The sequence below is a fragment of the Oncorhynchus clarkii genome, chromosome 23 (genome assembly GCF_045791955.1).
Source record: "Oncorhynchus clarkii lewisi isolate Uvic-CL-2024 chromosome 23, UVic_Ocla_1.0, whole genome shotgun sequence".
NCBI lineage: Eukaryota > Metazoa > Chordata > Actinopteri > Salmoniformes > Salmonidae > Oncorhynchus > Oncorhynchus clarkii.
In genome coordinates this window covers 36,934,124-36,955,425 of record NC_092169.1, presented here as the reverse complement: position 1 = coordinate 36,955,425, position 21,302 = coordinate 36,934,124, and the positions used below count along the sequence as shown (strand labels likewise).

The window sequence follows — 21,302 nt, the reverse complement described above, 5'->3', positions numbered from 1 at the left end:
AGCCTCAACATTTGTGATTTCAAAATGCAATGTATTCGAGCAAGGAATCAGACTCTCCCTTTCTACAGTATAATTGTAATTTCAGGGTTGTTGTTTTTTCACATTTATATAAAAATGAAAGTCATTTTCACCTACATTCACTAGGTATGCAGCTGACTATTCATTTGGAATGTCATTTTCCCTCATATATTTACCTTTTCCATACATCGCCTTTCTAAATCAATAAGAATATGAAAGGTCATCATCATGGAAAAGTTTGGGACTCATGGATTCCTTATTGTTTACATCCCGATCCTTTGCTTCCAGCTCGTACGCTGTGGGGGCGGGCGGGATCCACCCTCATTCCTTCGAGTTTACGTCATTGTTACTGTGTTTTTTGTGAATGAAAGAATCTAACCCCACCGAACAGAGTAATTCCGGGAAAAGGCGGACTGACATTTTGTCGATTATCTCACTTCGACTGAACACAGTATTTGACTTTTCTCCGTGTTTTTAAACATTTATTTATACAATTGTGTCGACAACTCAAAGACAGGCAGTTGGTACTCTCCAACGACATAGCTAAGGACAAGTAAGTAGGCAGCTGTTTGCATTTCGAGTTAGGCAGCCACCTAACTAGCATTGGCTAATCCGTGTTGTTGGCTAATGCTACTAGCATGTTGTTTAGCTAGCCTTGCAAAATTGCTACAATTTGGCAACAATGATACGACCACATATTCACTATTTACATATCTTAGATGCATGTCGGGTATTGTTCTCGATATGTGGTGTTTTGTATATCATTGTATATGTTCTCATTTTTAAAGGTTTAAAGGAGCTATTTAAACGTTGCTAAAAAAAATAGATGGCGACCTGCGCAGTTGCGATGGCGTGTGTTTACTATCGCATTGAGCTACCTCGACAGCTCCCTTCCAGTTTAAGGAAATGGGTGGATTTTTATTGAGAATTAAATGTTTACATAGGCACAAATCTTAAATGTGAATCTGTTAATAATGAAAGTTATCTTATGAAACATTCATATAATTTGAAAGATAAATATAGCTTTGTGTTTCTGCTTCTCGGCTAATTGGATTATACATTACAACTAACGTCAGAACTGTATTGTGTTATAACACTATTAGGCACAAAATACTGCTTTAAATGCAGAATTTACGGGTATCGTTCAATATTTAGTGAGGTTTTATTGACACAATACATGTACGAGAGAGTATTGTCGCCCGTTAGAAACTAGCGGTGGGCAGCTTATTGCTGAATCACTATGACTTTATGAAATGGTCACATCGGTTTACAACGACGCCTCGTGGTAGGACAGACGTTTTTGAGTGTAAGGTCACTTCCCACGCATTTCGGGAAACAGTAAGGTCAAAGATCCACCATAAACTCACCAGAGCCTTTATTTAGAACAATAATTATAATCCAGTCTAGACGTCTATGTTAGAGCTGAGTCATTCTATTTGACATCTATCCAGTTCTTATTGTGATCTCGTTCCTTATCCTAATTAGGGGAAGGGGATTTTATTGTTAATGATTGTAACAACACATGATAACCTACATCAAACGCAATAATAACTTCTAAAATAACACTCAAAACATAGCTGCCACTTGTCCTGAATAGATCAAATATTAAAATGTAAAAGAGATCCTCCAAATACCAAGTTTCACATGCAAGAGTCCAATCCAGCCAGTGGAGGCTCCTCAGAGGAGGAAGGGCAGGACCGTCATCCTCAGTGAATTTCGTGAAAATAAATGGAAACATTCGTTAACCCTTTTAGATAAAACTATACTAAATATGTTCATACTAAATATATTAATGTCACCAAATAATTGATTAAAACACACTGTTTTGCATTGAAGGTCTACAGTTGCCTCAGCAGCACTAGGGTAGCACCATGGTGTAGACGGAATACAGTTATATTCCTTCGTCCTCTGGGTACATTGACTTCAACACAACCTAGAAGGCTCATGGTTCTCACCCCCTTCCATAGACCTACACAGTAATTATGACAACTTCCAAACCGATCAGAGCTCCTGCAGCATGAACTAGTATGTTGTCCACCCAATCAAAAGATCAGAGAATGAATCTAGTACTGAAAGCTACAGCTAGCTAGCACTGCAGTGCACAAAATGCGGAGTAGTTGACTGAAAGAGAGACCAATAGTTGAACAAATTAATTTCTTCCAAATTAAGAAGTGAGAGGTTGTATTTTTTAAAATTGTAACTTTTACTTAGCAAGCGAATGCAGCTCGCTAGCTTTAGCCTACTCAAACACCCAGCTCAAAAAGAGAGGGATGCTATGTTAGCTAGCTGGCTATCAAAGACTGGAACTCTTCCAAGTCCAGGTAAGCGTTTGGTTTTATTTTATTGCCACCAGGGCCTGCCGGTGTAATTGCTGAACTGCTTTCTGACTGCACTGTACTGCATGATTAAAGAAGGTTTACTTACGCGTCAGTTCTAGTAGCTATGTTGACAATGGCGTGACAACGATGTATGCTGTGTGTAGCGGTTAGCGGTCATGGTATGAAGGTTTGGCTTGGAAAGGTTTTTGTGCCTGGCCATAGACAGCTGATGTACAATGAAGTCCACAAGCGAAGGGAAAAGGTGAGAAGAGGCGAGCACGTAGATAGTTGCAAGACTACAAAGGGAAACCAGCCACATCGCGGACACTGACATCTTGCTTCCGGACAAACTAAACACCTTCTTCACCCATTTTGAGGAGAACACTGTGGCACCGACACGGCTCGCTACCAAGGACTGTGGGGTCTCCTATTTCCGTGGCCACGTGAGTAAGACATTTTCGCGTGTTATGCCTCACAAGGCAGTCGGCCCAGACGGCATCCCTAGCCGTGTCCTCGGAGCATGCGCAGACCAGCTTGCTGGAGTGTTTATGGACATATTCAACCTCTCCCTATCCCAGGCTGCTGTCCCCACATCAAGATGTCCACCTTTGTTCCTGTACCTAAGAAAGCAAAGGTAACTGAACTATTGCACCGTAGCACTCACTTCTGTCATCATGAAGTGCTTTGAGAGGCTAGTTAAAGATCATATCACCTCTACCTTACCTGACACCCTAGACCCACTTCAATTTGCTTACCGCCCCCAATAGATCCACAGATGACGCAATCGCCATTGCACTGCACATTGCCCTATCCCACCTGGACAAGAGGAATACCTATGTAAGAATGCTGTTCATTGACTATAGCTCAGCATTCAATACCATAGTACCCTCAAAGCTCATCATTAAGCTTGGGGCCCTGGGTCTGAACCCCGCCCTGTGCAACTAGGTCCTGAACTTCCTGATGGGTGCCCCCAGGTGGTGAAGGTAGGAAACAACACCTCCACTTCGCTGATCCTCAACACAGGGGCCTCACAAGGGCACGTGCTCAGCCCCCTCCTGTACTCCCTGTTTACTCATGACTACGTGGCCACACACGCTTCCAACTCAATCATCAAGTTTGCAGATGACACAACAGTAATAGGCCTGATTACCAACAATGACGAGACAGCCTACAGAGAGGTGAGGGCCCTGGGAATGTGGTGCCAGGAAAGTGACCTCTAACTCAATGTCGACAACAAAGGAGCTGATCGTGGACTTCAGGAAACAGCAGAGGGGGCACGCCCCTGTCCACATCGACGGGACCGCTGTGGAGCAGGTGGAAAGCTTCAAGTTCCTTGGCGTACACATCACTGACGATCATCTGAAATGGTCCATCCACACAGACAGTGAGGTGGAGAAGGCGCAACAGCGCCTCTACAACCTCAGGAGCCTGAATAAATTTGTCGTGGCACCTAGAACCCTCACACACTTTTACAGATGCACAATTGAGAGCATCCTGTCGGGCTGTATCACTGCCTGGTACAGAAACTGCACCACCCGCAACCGTAGGGCTCTCCAGAGGGTAGTGCGGTCTGCACAACGCATCACTGGGGGCAAACTACCTGCCCTCCAGGACCCCTACAGCAGCCAACGTCACAGGAAGGCCAAAAAGATCACCAAGGATAACAACCACCTGAGCAACTTCCTGTTCTTCCTGCTACAGGTGCATCAAAGCTGAGACTGAAAAACAGCTTCTCTCTGTCCATCTCAAGGCCATCAGACTGTTAAATAGCCATCACTCGGTGGCTTCCACTCGGTTACGTAACCTTGCACCTTAGAGGCTGCTTCTCCATATACATAGACTTGAAATCACTGGCCACTTAATAATGGAACACTAGTCACGTTAATGTTTACATATTATTGCTTTACTCATCTCATGTATAAACTGTATTCTATTATACTGTATTTTAGTCTGTCACTCCAACATTGCTCATCCTAATATTTAATTATTCCTTAATTCCATTCTTTTACTTTTTAGCTTGTGTGTATTGTTGTTAATTGTTAGATATTACTGCACTGTTGGAGCTAGAAACACAAGCATTTTGCTACACCCGCAATAACATCTGCTAAACGTGTATGTGACATATAATTTGATTTGATATATATACAACGAGCAAAGGGATCATTCTGTTTTCATGTGGCTGCTATGAAAGGGAACTCTGTTTGTGTGTTATCGTGTCTTCATTCTGCCGATTCTGGTAAAAAATATATATTTTTAAAGTTAGACTGAAGTGAACAGAACAGGTATAAAAATAGATTAATTTGTCAAATAGAAATTCACGTTTGCAACTGTTGGACTAATGATGACACCTTAGATCACCTTGATTACTCAAAATTCTAACGACCTGTGCACCTACGCTGTAAACTTTCATTCATAGACTAGGTTGTAGCAACCTCATGATGGGTATAGGGAAAATTTGAGTATCATGTAGTAGCCTAAACCTATCACTGTTACATTGAGCTGGGTGAATGGAATATGAATGACATTATGCTGTAATAGAAATAAGGCTATGCTCGTAAAAAAAAGCACCCCCCATCTTAAACGGCACCGACTGCCACTGAACCCAGCCCCGATACTTTGAGCATTTGGAAATGCACAATATGTCCAATCTGTTAGGTTATAACTGTATTCATATTAGTTCAGTTCTGCTGTGAGTGTTAGGAAGTGGTTACTAGTGTTTGAGGGGAACACCTGATTTGAGCAATGTGGGACATGATAGACTTTAACTTCCCTTCACCATTCCAGTCAGGGGAGAAATCTTAAACGATTAACTTCACTTTACTCCCACTTAGACAGTTGAATGATAGACCGCAGAAGTGTGGTGGATGTTTTTTATTTTCAAGGGAAGGTCTTCAGTCCAAGATGGAATGTCTTTATATCCTACTACACTGGTGTAGTAGGTGTGTGTGTGTATAAGGGAACACATGAACTTCATTAGATTAACGTTTCTCAAATATAATCATGTCCTTTCTCTCACTCTCTCTTGTAGACCGTCTATAAATCTGTGTTTATTGGTGTCGGAGACACAGGATAAAGCCAGATCATGACGTCAGAAAGAAGCAGCAAAGCCCTGAAGGTAGAATTAGAGTTAATTCGATTGTAAAGTGCATTTTACACGCACGTCACAGCACTTTCTCTAAAATAAAATGATACAACTCTCCATCCCTCTCCAGGTAAAGCGGGAGTGTGGTGAGAACGTTCCGGTGTTGTCAGACAGCGAGCTCATGTCCCTGTCTGTACGGGAGCTCAACTTGCACCTGCGGGGTCTGTCCCGCGAGGAGGTCCAGAAGCTCAAGCAGCGCCGGCGCACTCTGAAGAACCGTGGCTATGCTGCCAGCTGCCGGGTGAAGCGCGTGTCCCAGCGCGAGGCCCTGGAGCAGCAAAAGAAGGAGCTCCAGAGGGAGGTGGAGAGGCTGGGTGTGGAGAACGCAGGGATGAGGAGAGAGCTGGAGGGCCTAGGGGCCAGGCTGGCAGCCCTGCAGAGGTTTGCCCGTGGGTTAGAGTCTGGAGGGGGCAACCTCCTGGCTACAGCCCCACGCCTCAACACAGCCTCTGTCATTACCATAGTGAAGACCCCGCCACAGGCCCACGTCCAGAGAGAGCAGGGGGGTTCCTAGGAGGAACCGACCGGGCTGGAGACAGACAAACGCTTGTACATGTACACTCATATACACAGGCACGTACATACACTCTCATATATATATCACACACACACACACAGCTAGACACATGCACGCTTGGAGAGAGCAGGAGGATTGGAGGAATAGGACAAATAGGCACTTATGAAGCTCATGCGCTTCGGGTGACACACACACACACACACAGACGTACGGTGTTCACAGGCAGTGACAAATAGTCTCTAAACCCAGCCAACACACACTCAGACATGCGTGGACTTAAGGAAACACGACGGTTGACGAATCCAACTAAAGCACGACAGACGTGCAAAACAGGGACACAGACACCATCCGTGGACAAAGCCATTCTTGCTGCTGGTGCTCTCTGTAACTGCTACTCAACAGGCCCGAGCCAGCTAACGCTCTGCCTTCTGGCATGGCATCCAGCCCTGCTACACAATGTCTGGGTTAATCAGACTCTTCCACCGCTTCTTCTAATGCTTTGACTTTTTAAATGGCATCACTATTGACATCTGTACACGTCTTGGAGTGTTGTTCCTCTGTACTTCTAGTGTGTCGATACTATTGTGCTTCACTGTCCTGCCGTGTGTAGTGGTTACATGGGTGTTTTCAACTGTACCACAGTGCACATTTTGGTTTGCTATAAAAAAAAAACATAATTTGCTTGTCTCTAGATTCCCCAACTTGCAGAAGTTGGTAATTGCTGGAAACAGTTGAATAATCAACATCTCGTAGAATGCTATGTCAATGCAAAAATCAATTGATGCATTCCTTTCTGTTATTTTATAATGTTTATACAAGAGACAAATGTTTGAGCAAACGTTTATTCAGAGGTATTCTATTTTATGTGTATTTAAAGGATAGATATTACAAAGCTAATGAGTGCTGTGATGTAATGTATTTTTCAAATACCTGGATATGACTAGTTTGGGGAAATTCTCAAGTCTACTTGTTGTATGGAGTGTGACAATTATTTTTGTAATGTTTAACTTGTAATGAGCTGTTTTAGATATGCTAAAAAGCCGACGGTCATGTTGCTGTAAGATGATTTTAGTATGTGTGTACACCATATTTGTACTAATTTCATAGTGAGTCGTGTGGCTTGTTGTAGGGATACTATTTTTCTATAAAGTACCAAGGTGATTGCGATGATACGTATTGTTATTTATGATAATTATTATTTTACGTTTTGTTTTCTGAAATTGCTCGAAAGGGAGACAAACACTGTAAGGAGAAAGAATGAAGGAAAAGAATGGTAGAAGAAAAAGAGATGGATATGAAGAAAAGATGTGGTGGTAGAGAGGATTTGGGAGGTGAATGAGGAGGTCAAAGAGAGAGGACAGAGATGAGGTGGTGCTTAATTCACCTGAAAGCCTTGTAACATCCAGGATTTATCAATAAACCCCTGCTGACTCCACTAGACAGTTTGATTCGGAAATTAATGGCAATATAAATTTAATCTGTCAATAATATGACTCATTATATTGTGTTGATTAATACTCCCTTAAGATATACTTAGCTATCTTCTCAATATCAATGTTGCATAGCATTTATCCTCTGTCTCATATAAGATTATTAATGTCAAATTGTGCTGGATGTTTTGTACAGCAAAACTAAAATGGTCTGTATTTATTACATGTATTTTTTCTATGGTGAAAATTAAGTACATTGTCTATTTTATATATTAACTGAAATAAATGTTGTATATATTGTGAATACAATGGAGTGATTGTGATCATTTATATAAATCAAAAACAACAGGTGTAGGTAGACCTTACAGTGAAATGCTTACTTACAAGCCCTTAACCAACAATGCAGTTTTAAGAAAATACATATTAAAAAAAAGTTTAAGTAATGTACAGGGGGTACTGGTACAGAGTCCGTGTGCGGGGGCACCGGTTGAGGTAATATGTACTTGTAGGTAGAGTTATTAAAGTGACGATGCATAGATAAGAGTAGCAGCAGCGTAAAAGTGTGTGTGTGGGGGGGGCATGTGAATAGTCTGGGTAGCCATTTGATTAGATGTTCAGGAGTCTTATGGCTTGGGGGTAGAAGCTGTTTAGAAGCCTCTTGGACCTAGACTTGGCGCTCCGGTACCGCTTGCCGTGCGGTAGCAGAGAGAACAGTCTATGAATAGGGTGGCTGGAGTCTTTGACAATTCTTAGAGCCTTCCTTTGACACCGCCTGGTATAGAGGTCCTGGATGGCAGGAAGCTTGGCCCAGGTGATGTACTGGGCCGTACGTACTACCCTCCGTAGGGTCTTGCAGTCAGAGGCCGAGCAATTGCATACCAGGCAGTGATGCAACCAGTTAGGATGCTCTCAATGGTGCAGCTGTAGAACCATTTGAGGACCTGAGGACCCATGCCAAATATTTTCAGTCTCCTGAGGGGGAATAGGTTTTGTCGTGCCTTCTTCACAACTGTCTTGGTGTGCTTGGACCATGTTAGTTTGTTGGTGATGTGGACACCAAGGAACTTGAAGCTCTCAACCTGCTTCACTGGTAGAGGGTGAGGTGAGTCCCCTTTCACCCCTTACAATGCAAAGCACATTGACGACTTCAAAAAAGTAATATAAATCCAATTCCTTAAGTCAGTCATGACTCAGTAGCGGTGTTGGTAAACTATCAATTATGACCACTGTTAAATTGTAATGGCTGACCATGTCACACAGCTGATCATGTAGTTGTTGATCACACTGTTTTTGCCAGTTCTTCCCCACTGGCAGGTTTCATAATGTATGAGAGGGAAGCAGAAAGGAGAAGAATGAAACCATAGTGTATGTACAACAGCAGGGAGCGGTTTCTTTAGGGAACTACAACTACTGTTGACTAGGGAGGTTAAAATAACTTTCAGAAGAGAAAAGCAGATATAATGTTCATGTCAAATTTACTTTCAGAAGAGAAAAGCAGATATGTCTCCCCATAAGATTTCCCACTCTTTCACTTGTGATTTGGAGCTATATTTATCATAAAATCATAAAACATCTAAGAAACAACCAAGTTCTAAAAATACTATTTAATATGAAATAGCATAATAATGACAAGACTCCTTTAAAACAAATCTAAATATCTTTATTTTCTCTTGGCCTAGTATTTTTTTTCTCTGAATATTATTTAGATGAAAAACAGAAGCATAATATCAGCAGCTTTATGACATAATACAGAAAACTAGTCAAAAGAAGAGAGTTTATAGAGCGACATCTTGAGTCTTCTACATCTGGTTAATAAAATGCAGGCCTAGATAAAGAGAGAGAGCGCAGAGAGAGAAGATATCAGAAAAATAGAAAATGGAGAATGAAATGGTCTTGTGGTGTGATTCTCTCTGTACCAGAAACACTAAATGTTTGGGGATGAGTCCAAACCATCATAATATATTCAACGTGTTAGAGGACTCAACTGAATGCTACAGGAGACATCATAATATATTCAACGTGTTAGAGGACTCAACTGAATGCTACAGGAGACATCATAATAAGCTCTCTGGCCTTTCCTCTCAAGGCCTACTTTAGTTCCATAACATGCTACACACTGGCCTCCACATTATAATTAAAGCAGACATTCTGACCATACCTTAATGGCAGTGGTGTAAAGTACTTAAGTAAAAATACTTTAAAGTACTACTTAAGTAGTTTTTTTAGGGTGTCTGCACTTTACTTTACTATTTATATTTTTGACATTTGACAATTTTTTTTACTTTTACTTCACTACATTCCTAAAGAAAATAATGTACTTTTTACTCCACACATTTTCCCTGACACCCAAAAGTACTCATTACATTAGAATGCTTAGCAGGACAGGAAAAATGGTCTAATTCACACACTTATCAAGAGAACATCCCTGGTCATCCCTACTGTCTCTGATCTGGCAGTACAAATGCTTGGTTTATAAATGAGTCTGACTGTTGGAGTGTGCCCCTGGCTATCCGTAAATAAATAAAAAAACAAGAAAATTGTGCCATCTGGGTTGCTTAATATAAGCAATTTTAAATGATTTATACTTTTACTTTTGATACTTAAGTATATTTTAGCGATTACATTTACTTTTGATACTTAAGTATATTTAAAACCAAAAGTCACTAGGTGACTTTCACTTTTACTTGAGTCATTTTCTTTTAAGGTATATTTACTTTTACTCAAGTATGACAATTGGGTACTTTTTCCACCCCTGCTTAATGGGAAATATTGACCCATCCAACAGACAATAGCCTCTCTGGACCCTGGCTTTCCTACGCATATTGGGCCGAGCTATCACACATTCACACACAGCAAAAATTGAGAGGTCAGGATAGACGGAGGCTGGCACTCCACGACACGGCATTCCTTTCTCTAGCAGACAGAATGTGTAGGCTGCAAGCATAACGTGTTACCATGATCAGTCTGTGTTTGATAGATTTGTGTGCGTGTCTGCCTGTGTCAAGTGACCAAATATAATAGTCTCCCTGCTGCGCTCTGGTTGCAGGATTAAGCATGGAGCATGGACTCAACGTGTCTTTACTGTATAATGGCAGCCAGTCCCGTATTACTCACTACCAGGGGCACAACTTTTACCGGGGACAGGGAGACATCTCCCCCCCATATTCTGAAATTGCATTTGTCCCCCCATTTTATCATTGGTATGTGATTGTTTTTTAAAATCTAAAGGTCAGTGTGCTTTAGGACCATGCGGACGGCTCTGAGTGGTCGGGTAGGCAGTTTGGAGTGTTTATCTGACTGAAAAAATATATATGTCCCCCCCTCCCACGTCTCAAATCAAAGTTGTGCCCCGAATGTCTACAATAAACTAAAATCTAAACTATGGATAACGCAATATATTTTCTCTGTAAGCACTGAACATTCACTTCTGTGTAATGAAAACATGTATACGACACTAAAAGTGAGTCTAAAACTGACCCACACTTCATTACAAAGCTGAATATTTTATTGTATCGAGTTACACTTTATTTGTCTGAAATTGTGCAGTGTTTGTCTAATTGGAATTGTAAGTATATAAAAATGTCCTACATTATAACCATGTAGCATGACATCTAACTTGACTTCTTAACTTCTTGCGTTGTCTGATCACACCGATCGGTTTCACTAAGGTGTTTACCCTACATGACTTTAACCTACATTAGAGGCCAGCAGAGGTCTGGTGACAGAGTGAGCCTCGCTGGATGAAGGTCTAATCCTCACCATACAAATAATGCCCCAATTACAACAGTATAATCCAGACTACCACACTGCTCGTCTGCCCTCACCCTGCTGGTCTGCATGCTACAGCCACTAAACACTGGAGCAGTCCTCTTCATCTGGAATCTGATCAAGTGCTGTCAAACCAACCATTATCCCTCCCTTCCCTTACATCCCCTGTCCCATACTCCAGTCCACACAGCTGGTTCTCCCCTAAACCACTCCCCCACACCATCCCTTTAAAATCAACTTTAAAAATTATCACCATGGGGAATGGTCTTAAAACTGAACATTTTAAACCAAAACAACAAATAAAATGCCATCCATAGCCAAAGTACTTTAATATAAATATAGTATGGGCCATCATCGTCATTGGATGTTAGCTAGCTAGCAGACACATTTTGTAACGATAAAATCACTTTTATTCAAACCATAAATGTCTCTCTAATAAGTGAAGTATAATTCTCTCAGAAAATCTCTATAAGTCCTATATAACCAACCATTGAAGTTTTTCTAGACAATGGTTTCAATCATAACATCATGTTCCCAATAAGCGTATATTCTACCAAGAGAAGAGTTCCTGTAAAGTCCTGAATTGTGTGTAGTAGAGGATATTGAATGGACCAGGCTAAGTCATATGGTCCTGTATCCCTGTATTGAGGTCGATGCCAACCCCAAACACACTTTAAATCCCCTGCCAATACTCCATAAGACCAGGAGGTAGTACGTCACCCCAACAGTCAGTAAAGAGGTGATTGGCTGGGGCTGGTGTGTGTTAACTTAGAACTCGTCATCCGAGCTGAGCAGCAGGGTCTTCTCGTTGTCGCGGGTGCTGATGGTGCTGATGGTGCGGGACACAGGCGGGGCAGAGTGACCCTGTTCCAGGGTGGACTGCTGGGTGTACTGCTGGTAGGCCGGGGAGAAGTTATGGATAGCATCCTGCACCATGTCTCCAGGGTTCATCGTCTCCTTCAGGCTGCTGGAGATGCTCTTCATTGGGGCACAGCGGCCTGAGAATAGGGGGGTGGAGGAAAGGACAACAGGTAAGAGATAAAATATCAAAAAAGTCAAGTAGGAGTTGTATTGTAATTGTGAATAATGTAAAACCTAAACACAGTGAGAAATCACTGCTGGAAGCTTGCTGCAGTGAACGTAAAAACAGCAACAAGGACAACCACTGATTTGACAGAAAGCAACTTTTCATAGAAAGTAAGACAAAGGGAACACAACATTGAACATAGGATTGTAAAGAAGTAGAAAGAAGTGTAAAGCTGGGTAAGAGACTCAGTGGCAGACCTACCAGACTCTCCATACATAGGAACTGGGCCTTGATAACGCAGCATGGGGAAAGAGAAATAAATTATATGGGAGGAAGAATAAGAAAGACAAAATGACCCAGAGTATAGGAAGAGGAGGGATGACCAATGAACCAAGATAGGAGTTTATAAAAAGAACGAAGGAATGGAGGTATTCCAAAAACAAAGATGATAAAGGAAAATAAAGGAGTATGTAGAGGACGAGGACACATTTGGAAACGTATGTTGGGAACAGAGAGAAAAGAGAGTGTGAGTCAGTGACAAGAGAAGACCTGACATCATGTTATAGAGAGAAGATCTGCAAAATGTGAAAATATTACAGTACCACAGCCCAATGACCTAGACCAATGTCAAGTAGGTCAACGCCACAGTAAATAATACAACTAAAACTTACCCTGAGAGTCCAGCCTCTTGTCCATATAGATCCTGTATGTGAATGCATGACGCAGGGCCAGGGAGGCAAAGAACATCTCGATGCAGACGATGAAGTTCTGGTAACCGGCGGCAACCGTTCCCTCTCCCACTGACACCTCGAGTGAGTTGATTTTGGGGATGGCCCCACACTTCTCTAGGATGGCCAGCAACATGCCTGATGGAAAATAAACAGAGATTAATTAACAAATATTGATAATATTGACTTGGGTATGAATATGATATGAATGACCTCATAATCAATTGCCAACAGCGCTTCAATTACCTAAAAATGTCAATCTGTATTTAGATGCTTGGTGTGTATGTGTGTGTGTGTGTGTGTGTGTGTGTCTCACCCTGCCAGAAGGAGAGGAAGATGACAGATTTGACCATGAAGAACTTGAGCAGGGGGCTGTAGGGGCTGAGCAGGTCTCGGGTGGAGAAATAGAAGAGGAAGAGGGCGTAGAGAGACAGGCTGACTGAGATGTTGTAGACGATGGACACATACAGGTACCCACTGTTCACACTGGGGGGGACAGACAGGGACATGACAGTTGATTAGATTTGAGTGTAAACCAGCATTAGGACGAACCTGTATCACTGGATTGACATCTATCCACACATAAGCACAGTGTATTTTGGGTAACTGAAAGTCTTATTATAAAGTATTGGTATGAGATATTCTACGATTGCTTAAGAAGAAGCACAGTATCGTACTTGAAGTCTCCGTCGCGGTACTTTCCAAAGGCCTGTAGGATGACTGTGACCATGGCCATGAGGGGTTTGACCACACAGAACTGTAGCGTGGCCTGCTTACAGAACCGCAGGAACCCAATGGAGTAACTCCTCCCCCAGAGACAGCACGTACCGTAAATACAACTGGACCTGGGGACGCAGGAAAACACATTGTTAAATACAGCATCAGGTAATGAGATGTTCAACATACACACACAAATAGACTACACAAAACTACACACACAGACAGATTACACACACACACACACGAGTGGAAGAAAATACTCACTGAATAGGTTTTCCTCTGATCTCAGCCATGATGACGCTCTCTCCTCCCAGGTACTCATAACACAGGCTGAGGAAGTTATAGATGACAAACGCTGCACAGGAGAGACACACACATCGTCAAAAAAGGACCATTTAAGAACATTTAAACATTTAAACTACTCGGACATGTTTAACATCATAATTGCCCTCCTAATTTGGGCATGGAAAAAAATCTCAAACCCAGTACTCTTCCATTCCACCAAGAGACAAGATAAGACAATGACTGTCATTTCAAAGGAAAAGGACACACACACACAATCTATTCTCACCTTTGACTGAACAAATTAAAGACCACCTACAGGATGTATCCAGTGGCCTGTCTATGAACTTCTCTGTCTGTAGTGCATCAATGTGACCAATATGACAGATAGAGGAAAGGCCCAGCCCTGATCCCTCACTGCATATGACCAACACACTATACACCATTGTACTATCTATTAACCCCTGAAGGGGGATTCAAGTGTGTGTAACAGACAGTATGGGAGGGTGTGTGTCCGAGTGTGTGTTGGGTGTGTAACAGACAGTATGGGAGGGTGAGTGTCAGAGTGTGTGTTGGTGAGTGTATACCTTGTGACTAGGAGTATTGCATAAGCCAGACCAGATAAACAGCTGACTCTCTGATAAGGGTGCAGGTTGTCTTCTTTCTCTGTGTGTGTGTGTGTGTGTGTGTGTGTCCCAGCAAGTTTGGTTGAGACCTCATCATTAGGGCTGCCCTATAGGGTGAACAGGGTTGCTATGCAACAGGTTTTCCTACACAGAAATCTGGGCAGGCCTCAGAACAACAAGAGATAGCGCTGAGGCAGAGCAGCATTTAGCCATCTGTCCATGGGGCTGCACCATGACCTCCACACACTGGGTGAGGAAGTATCACAATACAGCTGATCTCCACGGTGAAGCCATTCAGTTCTGTTCTGCGCTAGTCTCTTACCCTCATAGCAGTCCCTGACGGTGTCAAAGTAGACATAGTACTCCTCATTAGTGAAGAAGAGGAGGCTGAGCCAGGAGTCAAAGGCATAGATGGGCACAATGAAGAGGATCCGCACTATGTGTCTCTGCTCATTAGGAGAACTGTAGTACCGCAGGTGCATGTAGATCTGAGAGAGAGAGAGAGAGAGAGAGAGATATGGAGGGAGGGAAGAAGAGAGTGAGATGAAGGGAGGGAGGGAGATGGAGGGGGGAGAGACAAAGAGAGAGACGGAGCGAGGGGGAGGGAGACAGAGAGAGAGAGAGAGAGAGAGAGAGAGAGAGAGAGATGGAGGGAGGGAGTGAGTGAGTGAGGGAGACCGATAGAGAGATGGAGGGAGAGAGAGAGAGAGAGAGAGAGAGAGAGAGATACAGAGACAGATGGAGGAAGGGAAGGAGAGACAGACAGAGATGGAGGGAGGGAGAGAGACAGAGAGATGGAGGGAGGGAGGGAAGGAAGGAGAGAGAGATGGAGGGAGTGAGAGAGAGAGAGAGAGAGAGATGGAGGGAGGGAGTGAGAGAGAGAGAGAGAGAGAGAGAGAGAGAGAGAGAGATACAGAGACAGATGGAGGAAGGGAAGGAGAGAGAGACAGAGATGGAGGGAGGGAGAGAGACAGAGAGAGATGGAGGGAGGGAGGGAAGGAAGGAGAGAGAGAGAGAGATGGAGGGAGAGAGACACAGACAGATGGAGGAAGAGACAGGGGAGGGAGAGAGAGAGAGAGACGGACGGAGGGAGGGGGGAAAGAGAGAGAGAGAGAGAGAGAGAGAGAGAGAGAGAGAGAGAGAGAGATGAAGGAAGGGACGGAGAAAGACAGATGGAGGGAGGGAAGGAGAGGGAGACAGATAGAGAGAGATGGAAAGAGGGAGGGAGAGAAATACACGGTTTGAGTGTGTCAAGAAAAGCAGCGTTGCAGTTCTTCAGTGCGCCTGGCACCTACTACCATACCCTGTTCAAAGGCACTTAAATCTGTTTTGCCCATTCACCCTCTGAACGGCACACATACACAATCCATGTCTCAATTGTCTCAAGGCTTACAAATCCTTCTTTAACCTGTCTCCTCCCCTTCATCTACACTGATTGAAGTGGATTTAACTAGTGACATCAATAAAGGACCATAGTTTTCACTTGGTCAGTCTGTCATGGTGTTCCTAATGTTGATACTCACTATTGTAAGTCGCTCTGGACAGAAGCGTCTGCTAAATGACTAAAATGTACATTCAGTGTATATAGAGAGAGGAGGGTGGGGATAGAAATAGAGGGAGAGAGTAAGAAACTTGTAAGAAGCCAGCAGACTCTCATTCCCGACAGAAGGACAGGTAGCCTTTGACGCGGTGGGTGTGTGCAGTATGTGTTGACTTGTTCAGTTAAACAAACAGAGATTGTGTGTTGTTACTAGGCAACCTGTGCTCTCTGAGCACTGCGCAGATGCATCTATTCCTCCAGCATCACCCCAGGTGAAACCTGTAGTTACATAACCCTCCCTTCCTCCACTGTATGACCTACAGGGACAGACAACACCTAGACACCTGAGTCGGCCACAGCCAAATGTCGACAGAAACACCAAATGGTGTTTATTTTTAGTGGGTTGAGTGTTTCGTTTAGAGATGTGGGGAAGTCAAATCAAATACAATTTTATTGGTCACATGCAGATGTTATTACGGGTGTAGCAAAATGCTTGTGTTTCTAGCACCAACAGTGCAGTAATATCTAACAAGTAATATCTAACAATACACACAAATCTAAAGTAAAGGAATTCAAAATATATAAATATTTGGACGAGCAATGTCGGAGTGGCATAGACTAAAATACAGTAGAATATAATACAGTATATACACATATGAGATGAGTAATGCTAGATATGTAAAGATTATTAGTGACTAGTGTTCCATTCCTTAAAGTGGCCAGTGATTTCTAGTCTATGTCTATAGGCAGCAGCCTCTAAGGTTCTAGTGATTGTTATTTAACAGTCTGATGGCCTTGAGATAGAAGCTGTTTTCAGTCTCTCGGGCCCAGCTTTGGCACTGGCTCTCGTGGTTGTTGTCCTTGATGATCTTTATGGCCTTCCTGTGACATCAGGGGCTGTAGGTGTTCTGGAGGGCAGGTAGTTTGCCCCCCGGTGATGGGTCGGCAGATCGCACCACCCTCTGGAGAGCCCTGCGGTTGCGGGCGGTGCAGTTACCGTACCAGGCGGTGATACAGTGTGTGTCTGTCTGTGTGCGTGTATTACCTGGTGGCAGGTGACGAGTAGGGCGGTCCAGACGAAGAAGCCTGACACGGCCTGGGCAGCGGGGGTCATGAGGAAGGTGGGCTGTTCTGAGGTCAGCAGGGGGGCCTCTGGGAACCAGGAGATGTTTGGGCCCGGGGGGGGCATGGTGGGACGGGGACCAGGGGGTAGTCCTAGCCGATCAGACAGGGGCACGTCACGCCTCCATAGACGACTCATCTGGAGACCAGCGAACAGAGAGAACACGTCCTTTGTCTACATTAATGATACATAAACAGTGTAGACATACGTTCTGATACGTTCCAGTTATACTGTACATGTGGAAAGCAGAGCCTTATTGGAGAGACTGTAACCATCAATCATCAACCAGTTATCGGTACTGTAATTTACGTTGATGAGAGCATCTGATGAAGGAAGAAAGACACAATGAGTCAGGTGTGTCGTACTGTTTACCGAAGAGTCAGAGAAACAGAGAGAGATGGAGAGAGACCACTGTCAAACCAGTGTTTCACCCTACTACTAAACTGTATAGACAGGGCTTTTCCCTCCTGTCTAAAATAATTTGGTTTCTATTGACAGTTTTGGGTTAAACAGGCTGATCTGAAAGCATGTACTGTATCAGTCAACTTTTCTGTTAACTACAGTACTTTCCTATGGAAGACCAAACACAAGGAAAATACAAAAATTGAATTTTGTCATCATGAATCCCTATTTCAAACATAGTTTAGCATCAGATGTTTGTATTGCCAGGACCTTCAAGGCGATAACAAACTCAACGTCAGTTGGTGCTGTCATTGGCATAATCACAGAAAAATAAGAAATACAGTCCACTTCAAAAGGCCACACAATAACACGTGAGACTAAAAATAGCCTGCTATGACTCATAATGCCTTTCCCAAGCACAACAAAGACCTTGAGACCACAACAGTGGACAGCACATAGAGGACGTGTCTAAACTGACCTATCAGGGCTTGGCTGCCAAACCGCATAGCAACCATAAGTCACATTAACAGCAGCATAGCATGAGTCATGACAAACTGTGCCAGTATATATATTGTGTGTGTGTGTGTGTGTGTGTGTGTGTGTGTGTGTGTGTGATAGATATATAGGGGTCATTTGTATTGGTTTGCAGAGAATCAGCAGATCAGCATGCAGAAAGGGGCTGGAGTGAATGCACCAGTGGCAGACAGAGGGACACACAACTGGGAAGTGAAGCTCTGCTGAGGCAAAGGGACATTGTGTCTCATTTGAAAGGAAAAAGGGCAGTCAGTGGAATGATGTGGCTGCCTGACAGACTGAGGAACACATAAAGCAACAGATGGAAGTGTGTGAGTGAGGTAATAATATTAGGTCATGATATGGGTCACAGCCAGCTAGTGGCTGAGACAAGAGGAAGAAAATGGAATTCTGCAGGTAGGGAATAGATGATGCTTGGCAGCAACAAGAAAAAAAAAAGTTTCAATGGCATAAAGTCAATTGTTTTGTGTGTGTGGGGGGGGGGGGGGGGGGGGGCGGTGGTGCTGATTAGAATTTGTTTGCACGCACTACAGATGGCTAATACAGGACAGTATTATACAGTAAAGGTCCAGTGTACTTACAACCTTTGTACTGTTCAAAATTTGGGGGTCACTTAGAAATGTCCTTGTTTTTGAAAGAAAAGCAAAAAAATGTGTCCATTAAAATAACATCAAATTGATCAGAAATACAGTGTAGACATTGTTAATGTTGTAAATGACTATTGTAGATGGAATCGGCAGATTTTTTAAATGGAATATCTACATAGGCGTACAGAGGCCCATTATCAGCAACCATCACTCCTGTTTTCCAAAGGCACGTTGTGTTATCTAATCCAAGTCAATCACTTTAAAAGGCTAATTGATCATTAGAAAACACTTTTGCAATTATGTTAGCACAGCTGAAAACTGTTGTCCTGATTAAAGAAGCAATACAACTGTCCCTCTTATTAAGACTAGTAGATATTCCATTTAAAAAAATCTGCTGTTTACAGCTACAATAGTCATTTACAACATTAACAATGTCTACACTGTATTTCTGATCAATTTGATGTTATTTTAATGGACAAAAAAAGTGCTTTTCTTTCAAAAACAAGGACATTTCTAAGTGTCCCCAAATTTTTGAACGGTAGTGTACAGTGAACCAAACTATAAAACGCAACATGTAAAGTGTTGGTTCCATGTTTCATGAGCTGAAACAAAAGATCCCCAAAAAATGTCAATATGCACAAAAAATATTATTTCTCTCAAGATTTGGGCACAAATTTGTTTATATCCCTGTTAGTCAGTGTTTCTCCTTTACCAAGATAATCCATCCACCTGACAGGTGTGGCATATCAAGAAGATGATTAAACAGCATGATCAATACACAGGTGCACTGTGTGCTGAGGACAACGAACAGCCACTCTGAAATGTGCAGTTTTGTCACACAACACAATGCCACAGATGTCTCAAGTTGAGGGAGCATGCAATTGGCATGCTGACTGCAGGAATGTCTACCTGAGCTGTTGCCAGAATATTTAATGTTCATTTATCTACCATAAACCGCCTCCAAGAATTTGGCAGTACATCCAACAGTCCTCACAACCAAAGACCACATGTATGGCGTTGTGTGGGCAAGCGGTTTACTGATGGTGGCGATGGGGTTATGGTATGGTACATTTTATTAATAACAATTTGAATGCACAGCGATACCGTGACGAGATCCTGAGGCCCTTTCTCATGCCATTCATCCACCGCCATCACCTCATGTTTCAGCATGATAACGCACAGCCCCATGTCACAAGGATCTGTACACGCAATTGTATAAACTGCCTTAATTTTGCTGGACCCCAGTTAGAGTAGCTGCTGCCATCCATAATAAATACAAATAAAATTCCCGGAAGCTGAAAATGTCCCAATTCTTCCATGGCCTGCATACTCACCGGACATGTCACCCATTGAGCATGTTTGGGATGCTCTGGATCGACGTGTATGACAGCGTGTTCCAGTTCCAGACAATATCCAGAAACTTCACACAGCTGTTGAAGAGGAGTGGGACAACATTCCACAGGCCACAATCAACAGCCTGATCAACTCTATGTGAAGGAGATGTGTCAAGCTGCACAAGGCAAACTGTGGTATCACCAGATACTGACTGGTTTCCACGTCCCTACCTCTTTTGTTAAGGTATCTGTGACCAACAGTTGTATATCTGTATTCCCAGTCATGTGAAATCAATAGACTAGGGCCTAATTCATTTATTTCATTTGAATTATTTCCTTATGCATATGAACTGTAACTCAGCATAATCTTTGAAATTGTTGCATGTTGCGTTTATATTTTTGTTCAGTATAATAAATAAAATATTCGGATTTTTCAGGTGGTGCCTTAAGACCGCTGCGCCACTCGGGAGGTCTTTTCATGCCAAGAGGCTAAACAACTGGCAGAGAAACATTGTTTTCAGTAGAGAAACATAGTAGTAGCCAATAATGCAGTAAAACAATACATTACTTTAATCTATTTTATTTCCTTTCAAATGGGCAAGTAAAATCACTTTACCTATAATCGATAGTTGAATATAGAGCAAACTTCGGCCGGCGCAGTTTTAGTGCCAGAAAGAAGATAAATCAATTTCTAACTACACAAAGATGCCATCGTTACTCCGACATCCATGTTCATTTTCCAGTCCTGTTCGACTAGAAATCTTTCCGTTCTGATCCAAGAGTTAAATCCGTTCAAAAAAAGCTGTTTTTAAGGCTTTCATCTAATTTGAGTGTGTCTTGGTATTTTCTTCATTCTGTTATGAACAATACAGGTAACATATCAGTTTTGTCCTGCTCTGTAAACGCCGTCATTCCTTTCTCCCCTTTCTCCTACCTAGGCGTTTGCCACACAGACGGAATCCACTAGGATTAGCCACAGTAGATCAACTCCGTTCGGTCCTGTCCATTACGTAACGTAGGTACTATAGAATGAGATGTAGCCTCCTGTTTACACCAATCACATCCAATGAACAGCTAGGGCCAGGAAGTGGATGGGTCGTGATTTGTGACAATGTGCATGCGATAGGCTACATCTATTTGGAGTCGAATCACGTTTACGGGCAGATCTGATCCTAGGTCTGTTAAGTTTTACATTAGTTCTTAAAT

At 42.8% G+C, this 21,302-nt stretch overlaps 2 protein-coding genes across 3 annotated transcripts; one reads left to right on the top strand and one right to left on the bottom strand.

Moving 5' to 3' along the window:
* The first annotated feature begins 349 nt into the window (after positions 1-349).
* On the top strand, positions 350-7,734 carry LOC139381437 (v-maf avian musculoaponeurotic fibrosarcoma oncogene homolog F). The gene is made up of 3 exons (XM_071124953.1): positions 350-571; positions 5,365-5,451; positions 5,549-7,734. The coding sequence occupies exons 2-3, from the start codon at positions 5,419-5,421 to the stop codon at positions 5,990-5,992; spliced, it is 477 nt and encodes a 158-aa protein (XP_070981054.1). The 5' UTR covers positions 350-571; positions 5,365-5,418; the 3' UTR covers positions 5,993-7,734.
* A 1,329-nt stretch (positions 7,735-9,063) lies between these two features.
* Positions 9,064-21,172, bottom strand: LOC139381828 (transmembrane protein 184ba). 2 transcript variants are annotated; one of them, XM_071125632.1, is made up of 9 exons: positions 20,713-21,117; positions 17,162-17,377; positions 14,899-15,064; positions 13,933-14,023; positions 13,626-13,793; positions 13,265-13,434; positions 12,892-13,086; positions 12,482-12,508; positions 11,499-12,191 (listed from the first exon to the last, which is right to left on the bottom strand). In XM_071125632.1, the coding sequence occupies exons 2-9, from the start codon at positions 17,375-17,377 to the stop codon at positions 11,962-11,964; spliced, it is 1,263 nt and encodes a 420-aa protein (XP_070981733.1). In that variant the 5' UTR covers positions 20,713-21,117; the 3' UTR covers positions 11,499-11,961. The 2 variants fall into 2 exon arrangements, with proteins under 2 accessions (XP_070981734.1, XP_070981733.1); XM_071125633.1 differs by lacking the exon at positions 12,482-12,508 and having other exon boundaries at positions 9,064-12,191; positions 20,713-21,172.
* Positions 21,173-21,302: the final 130 nt, after the last annotated feature.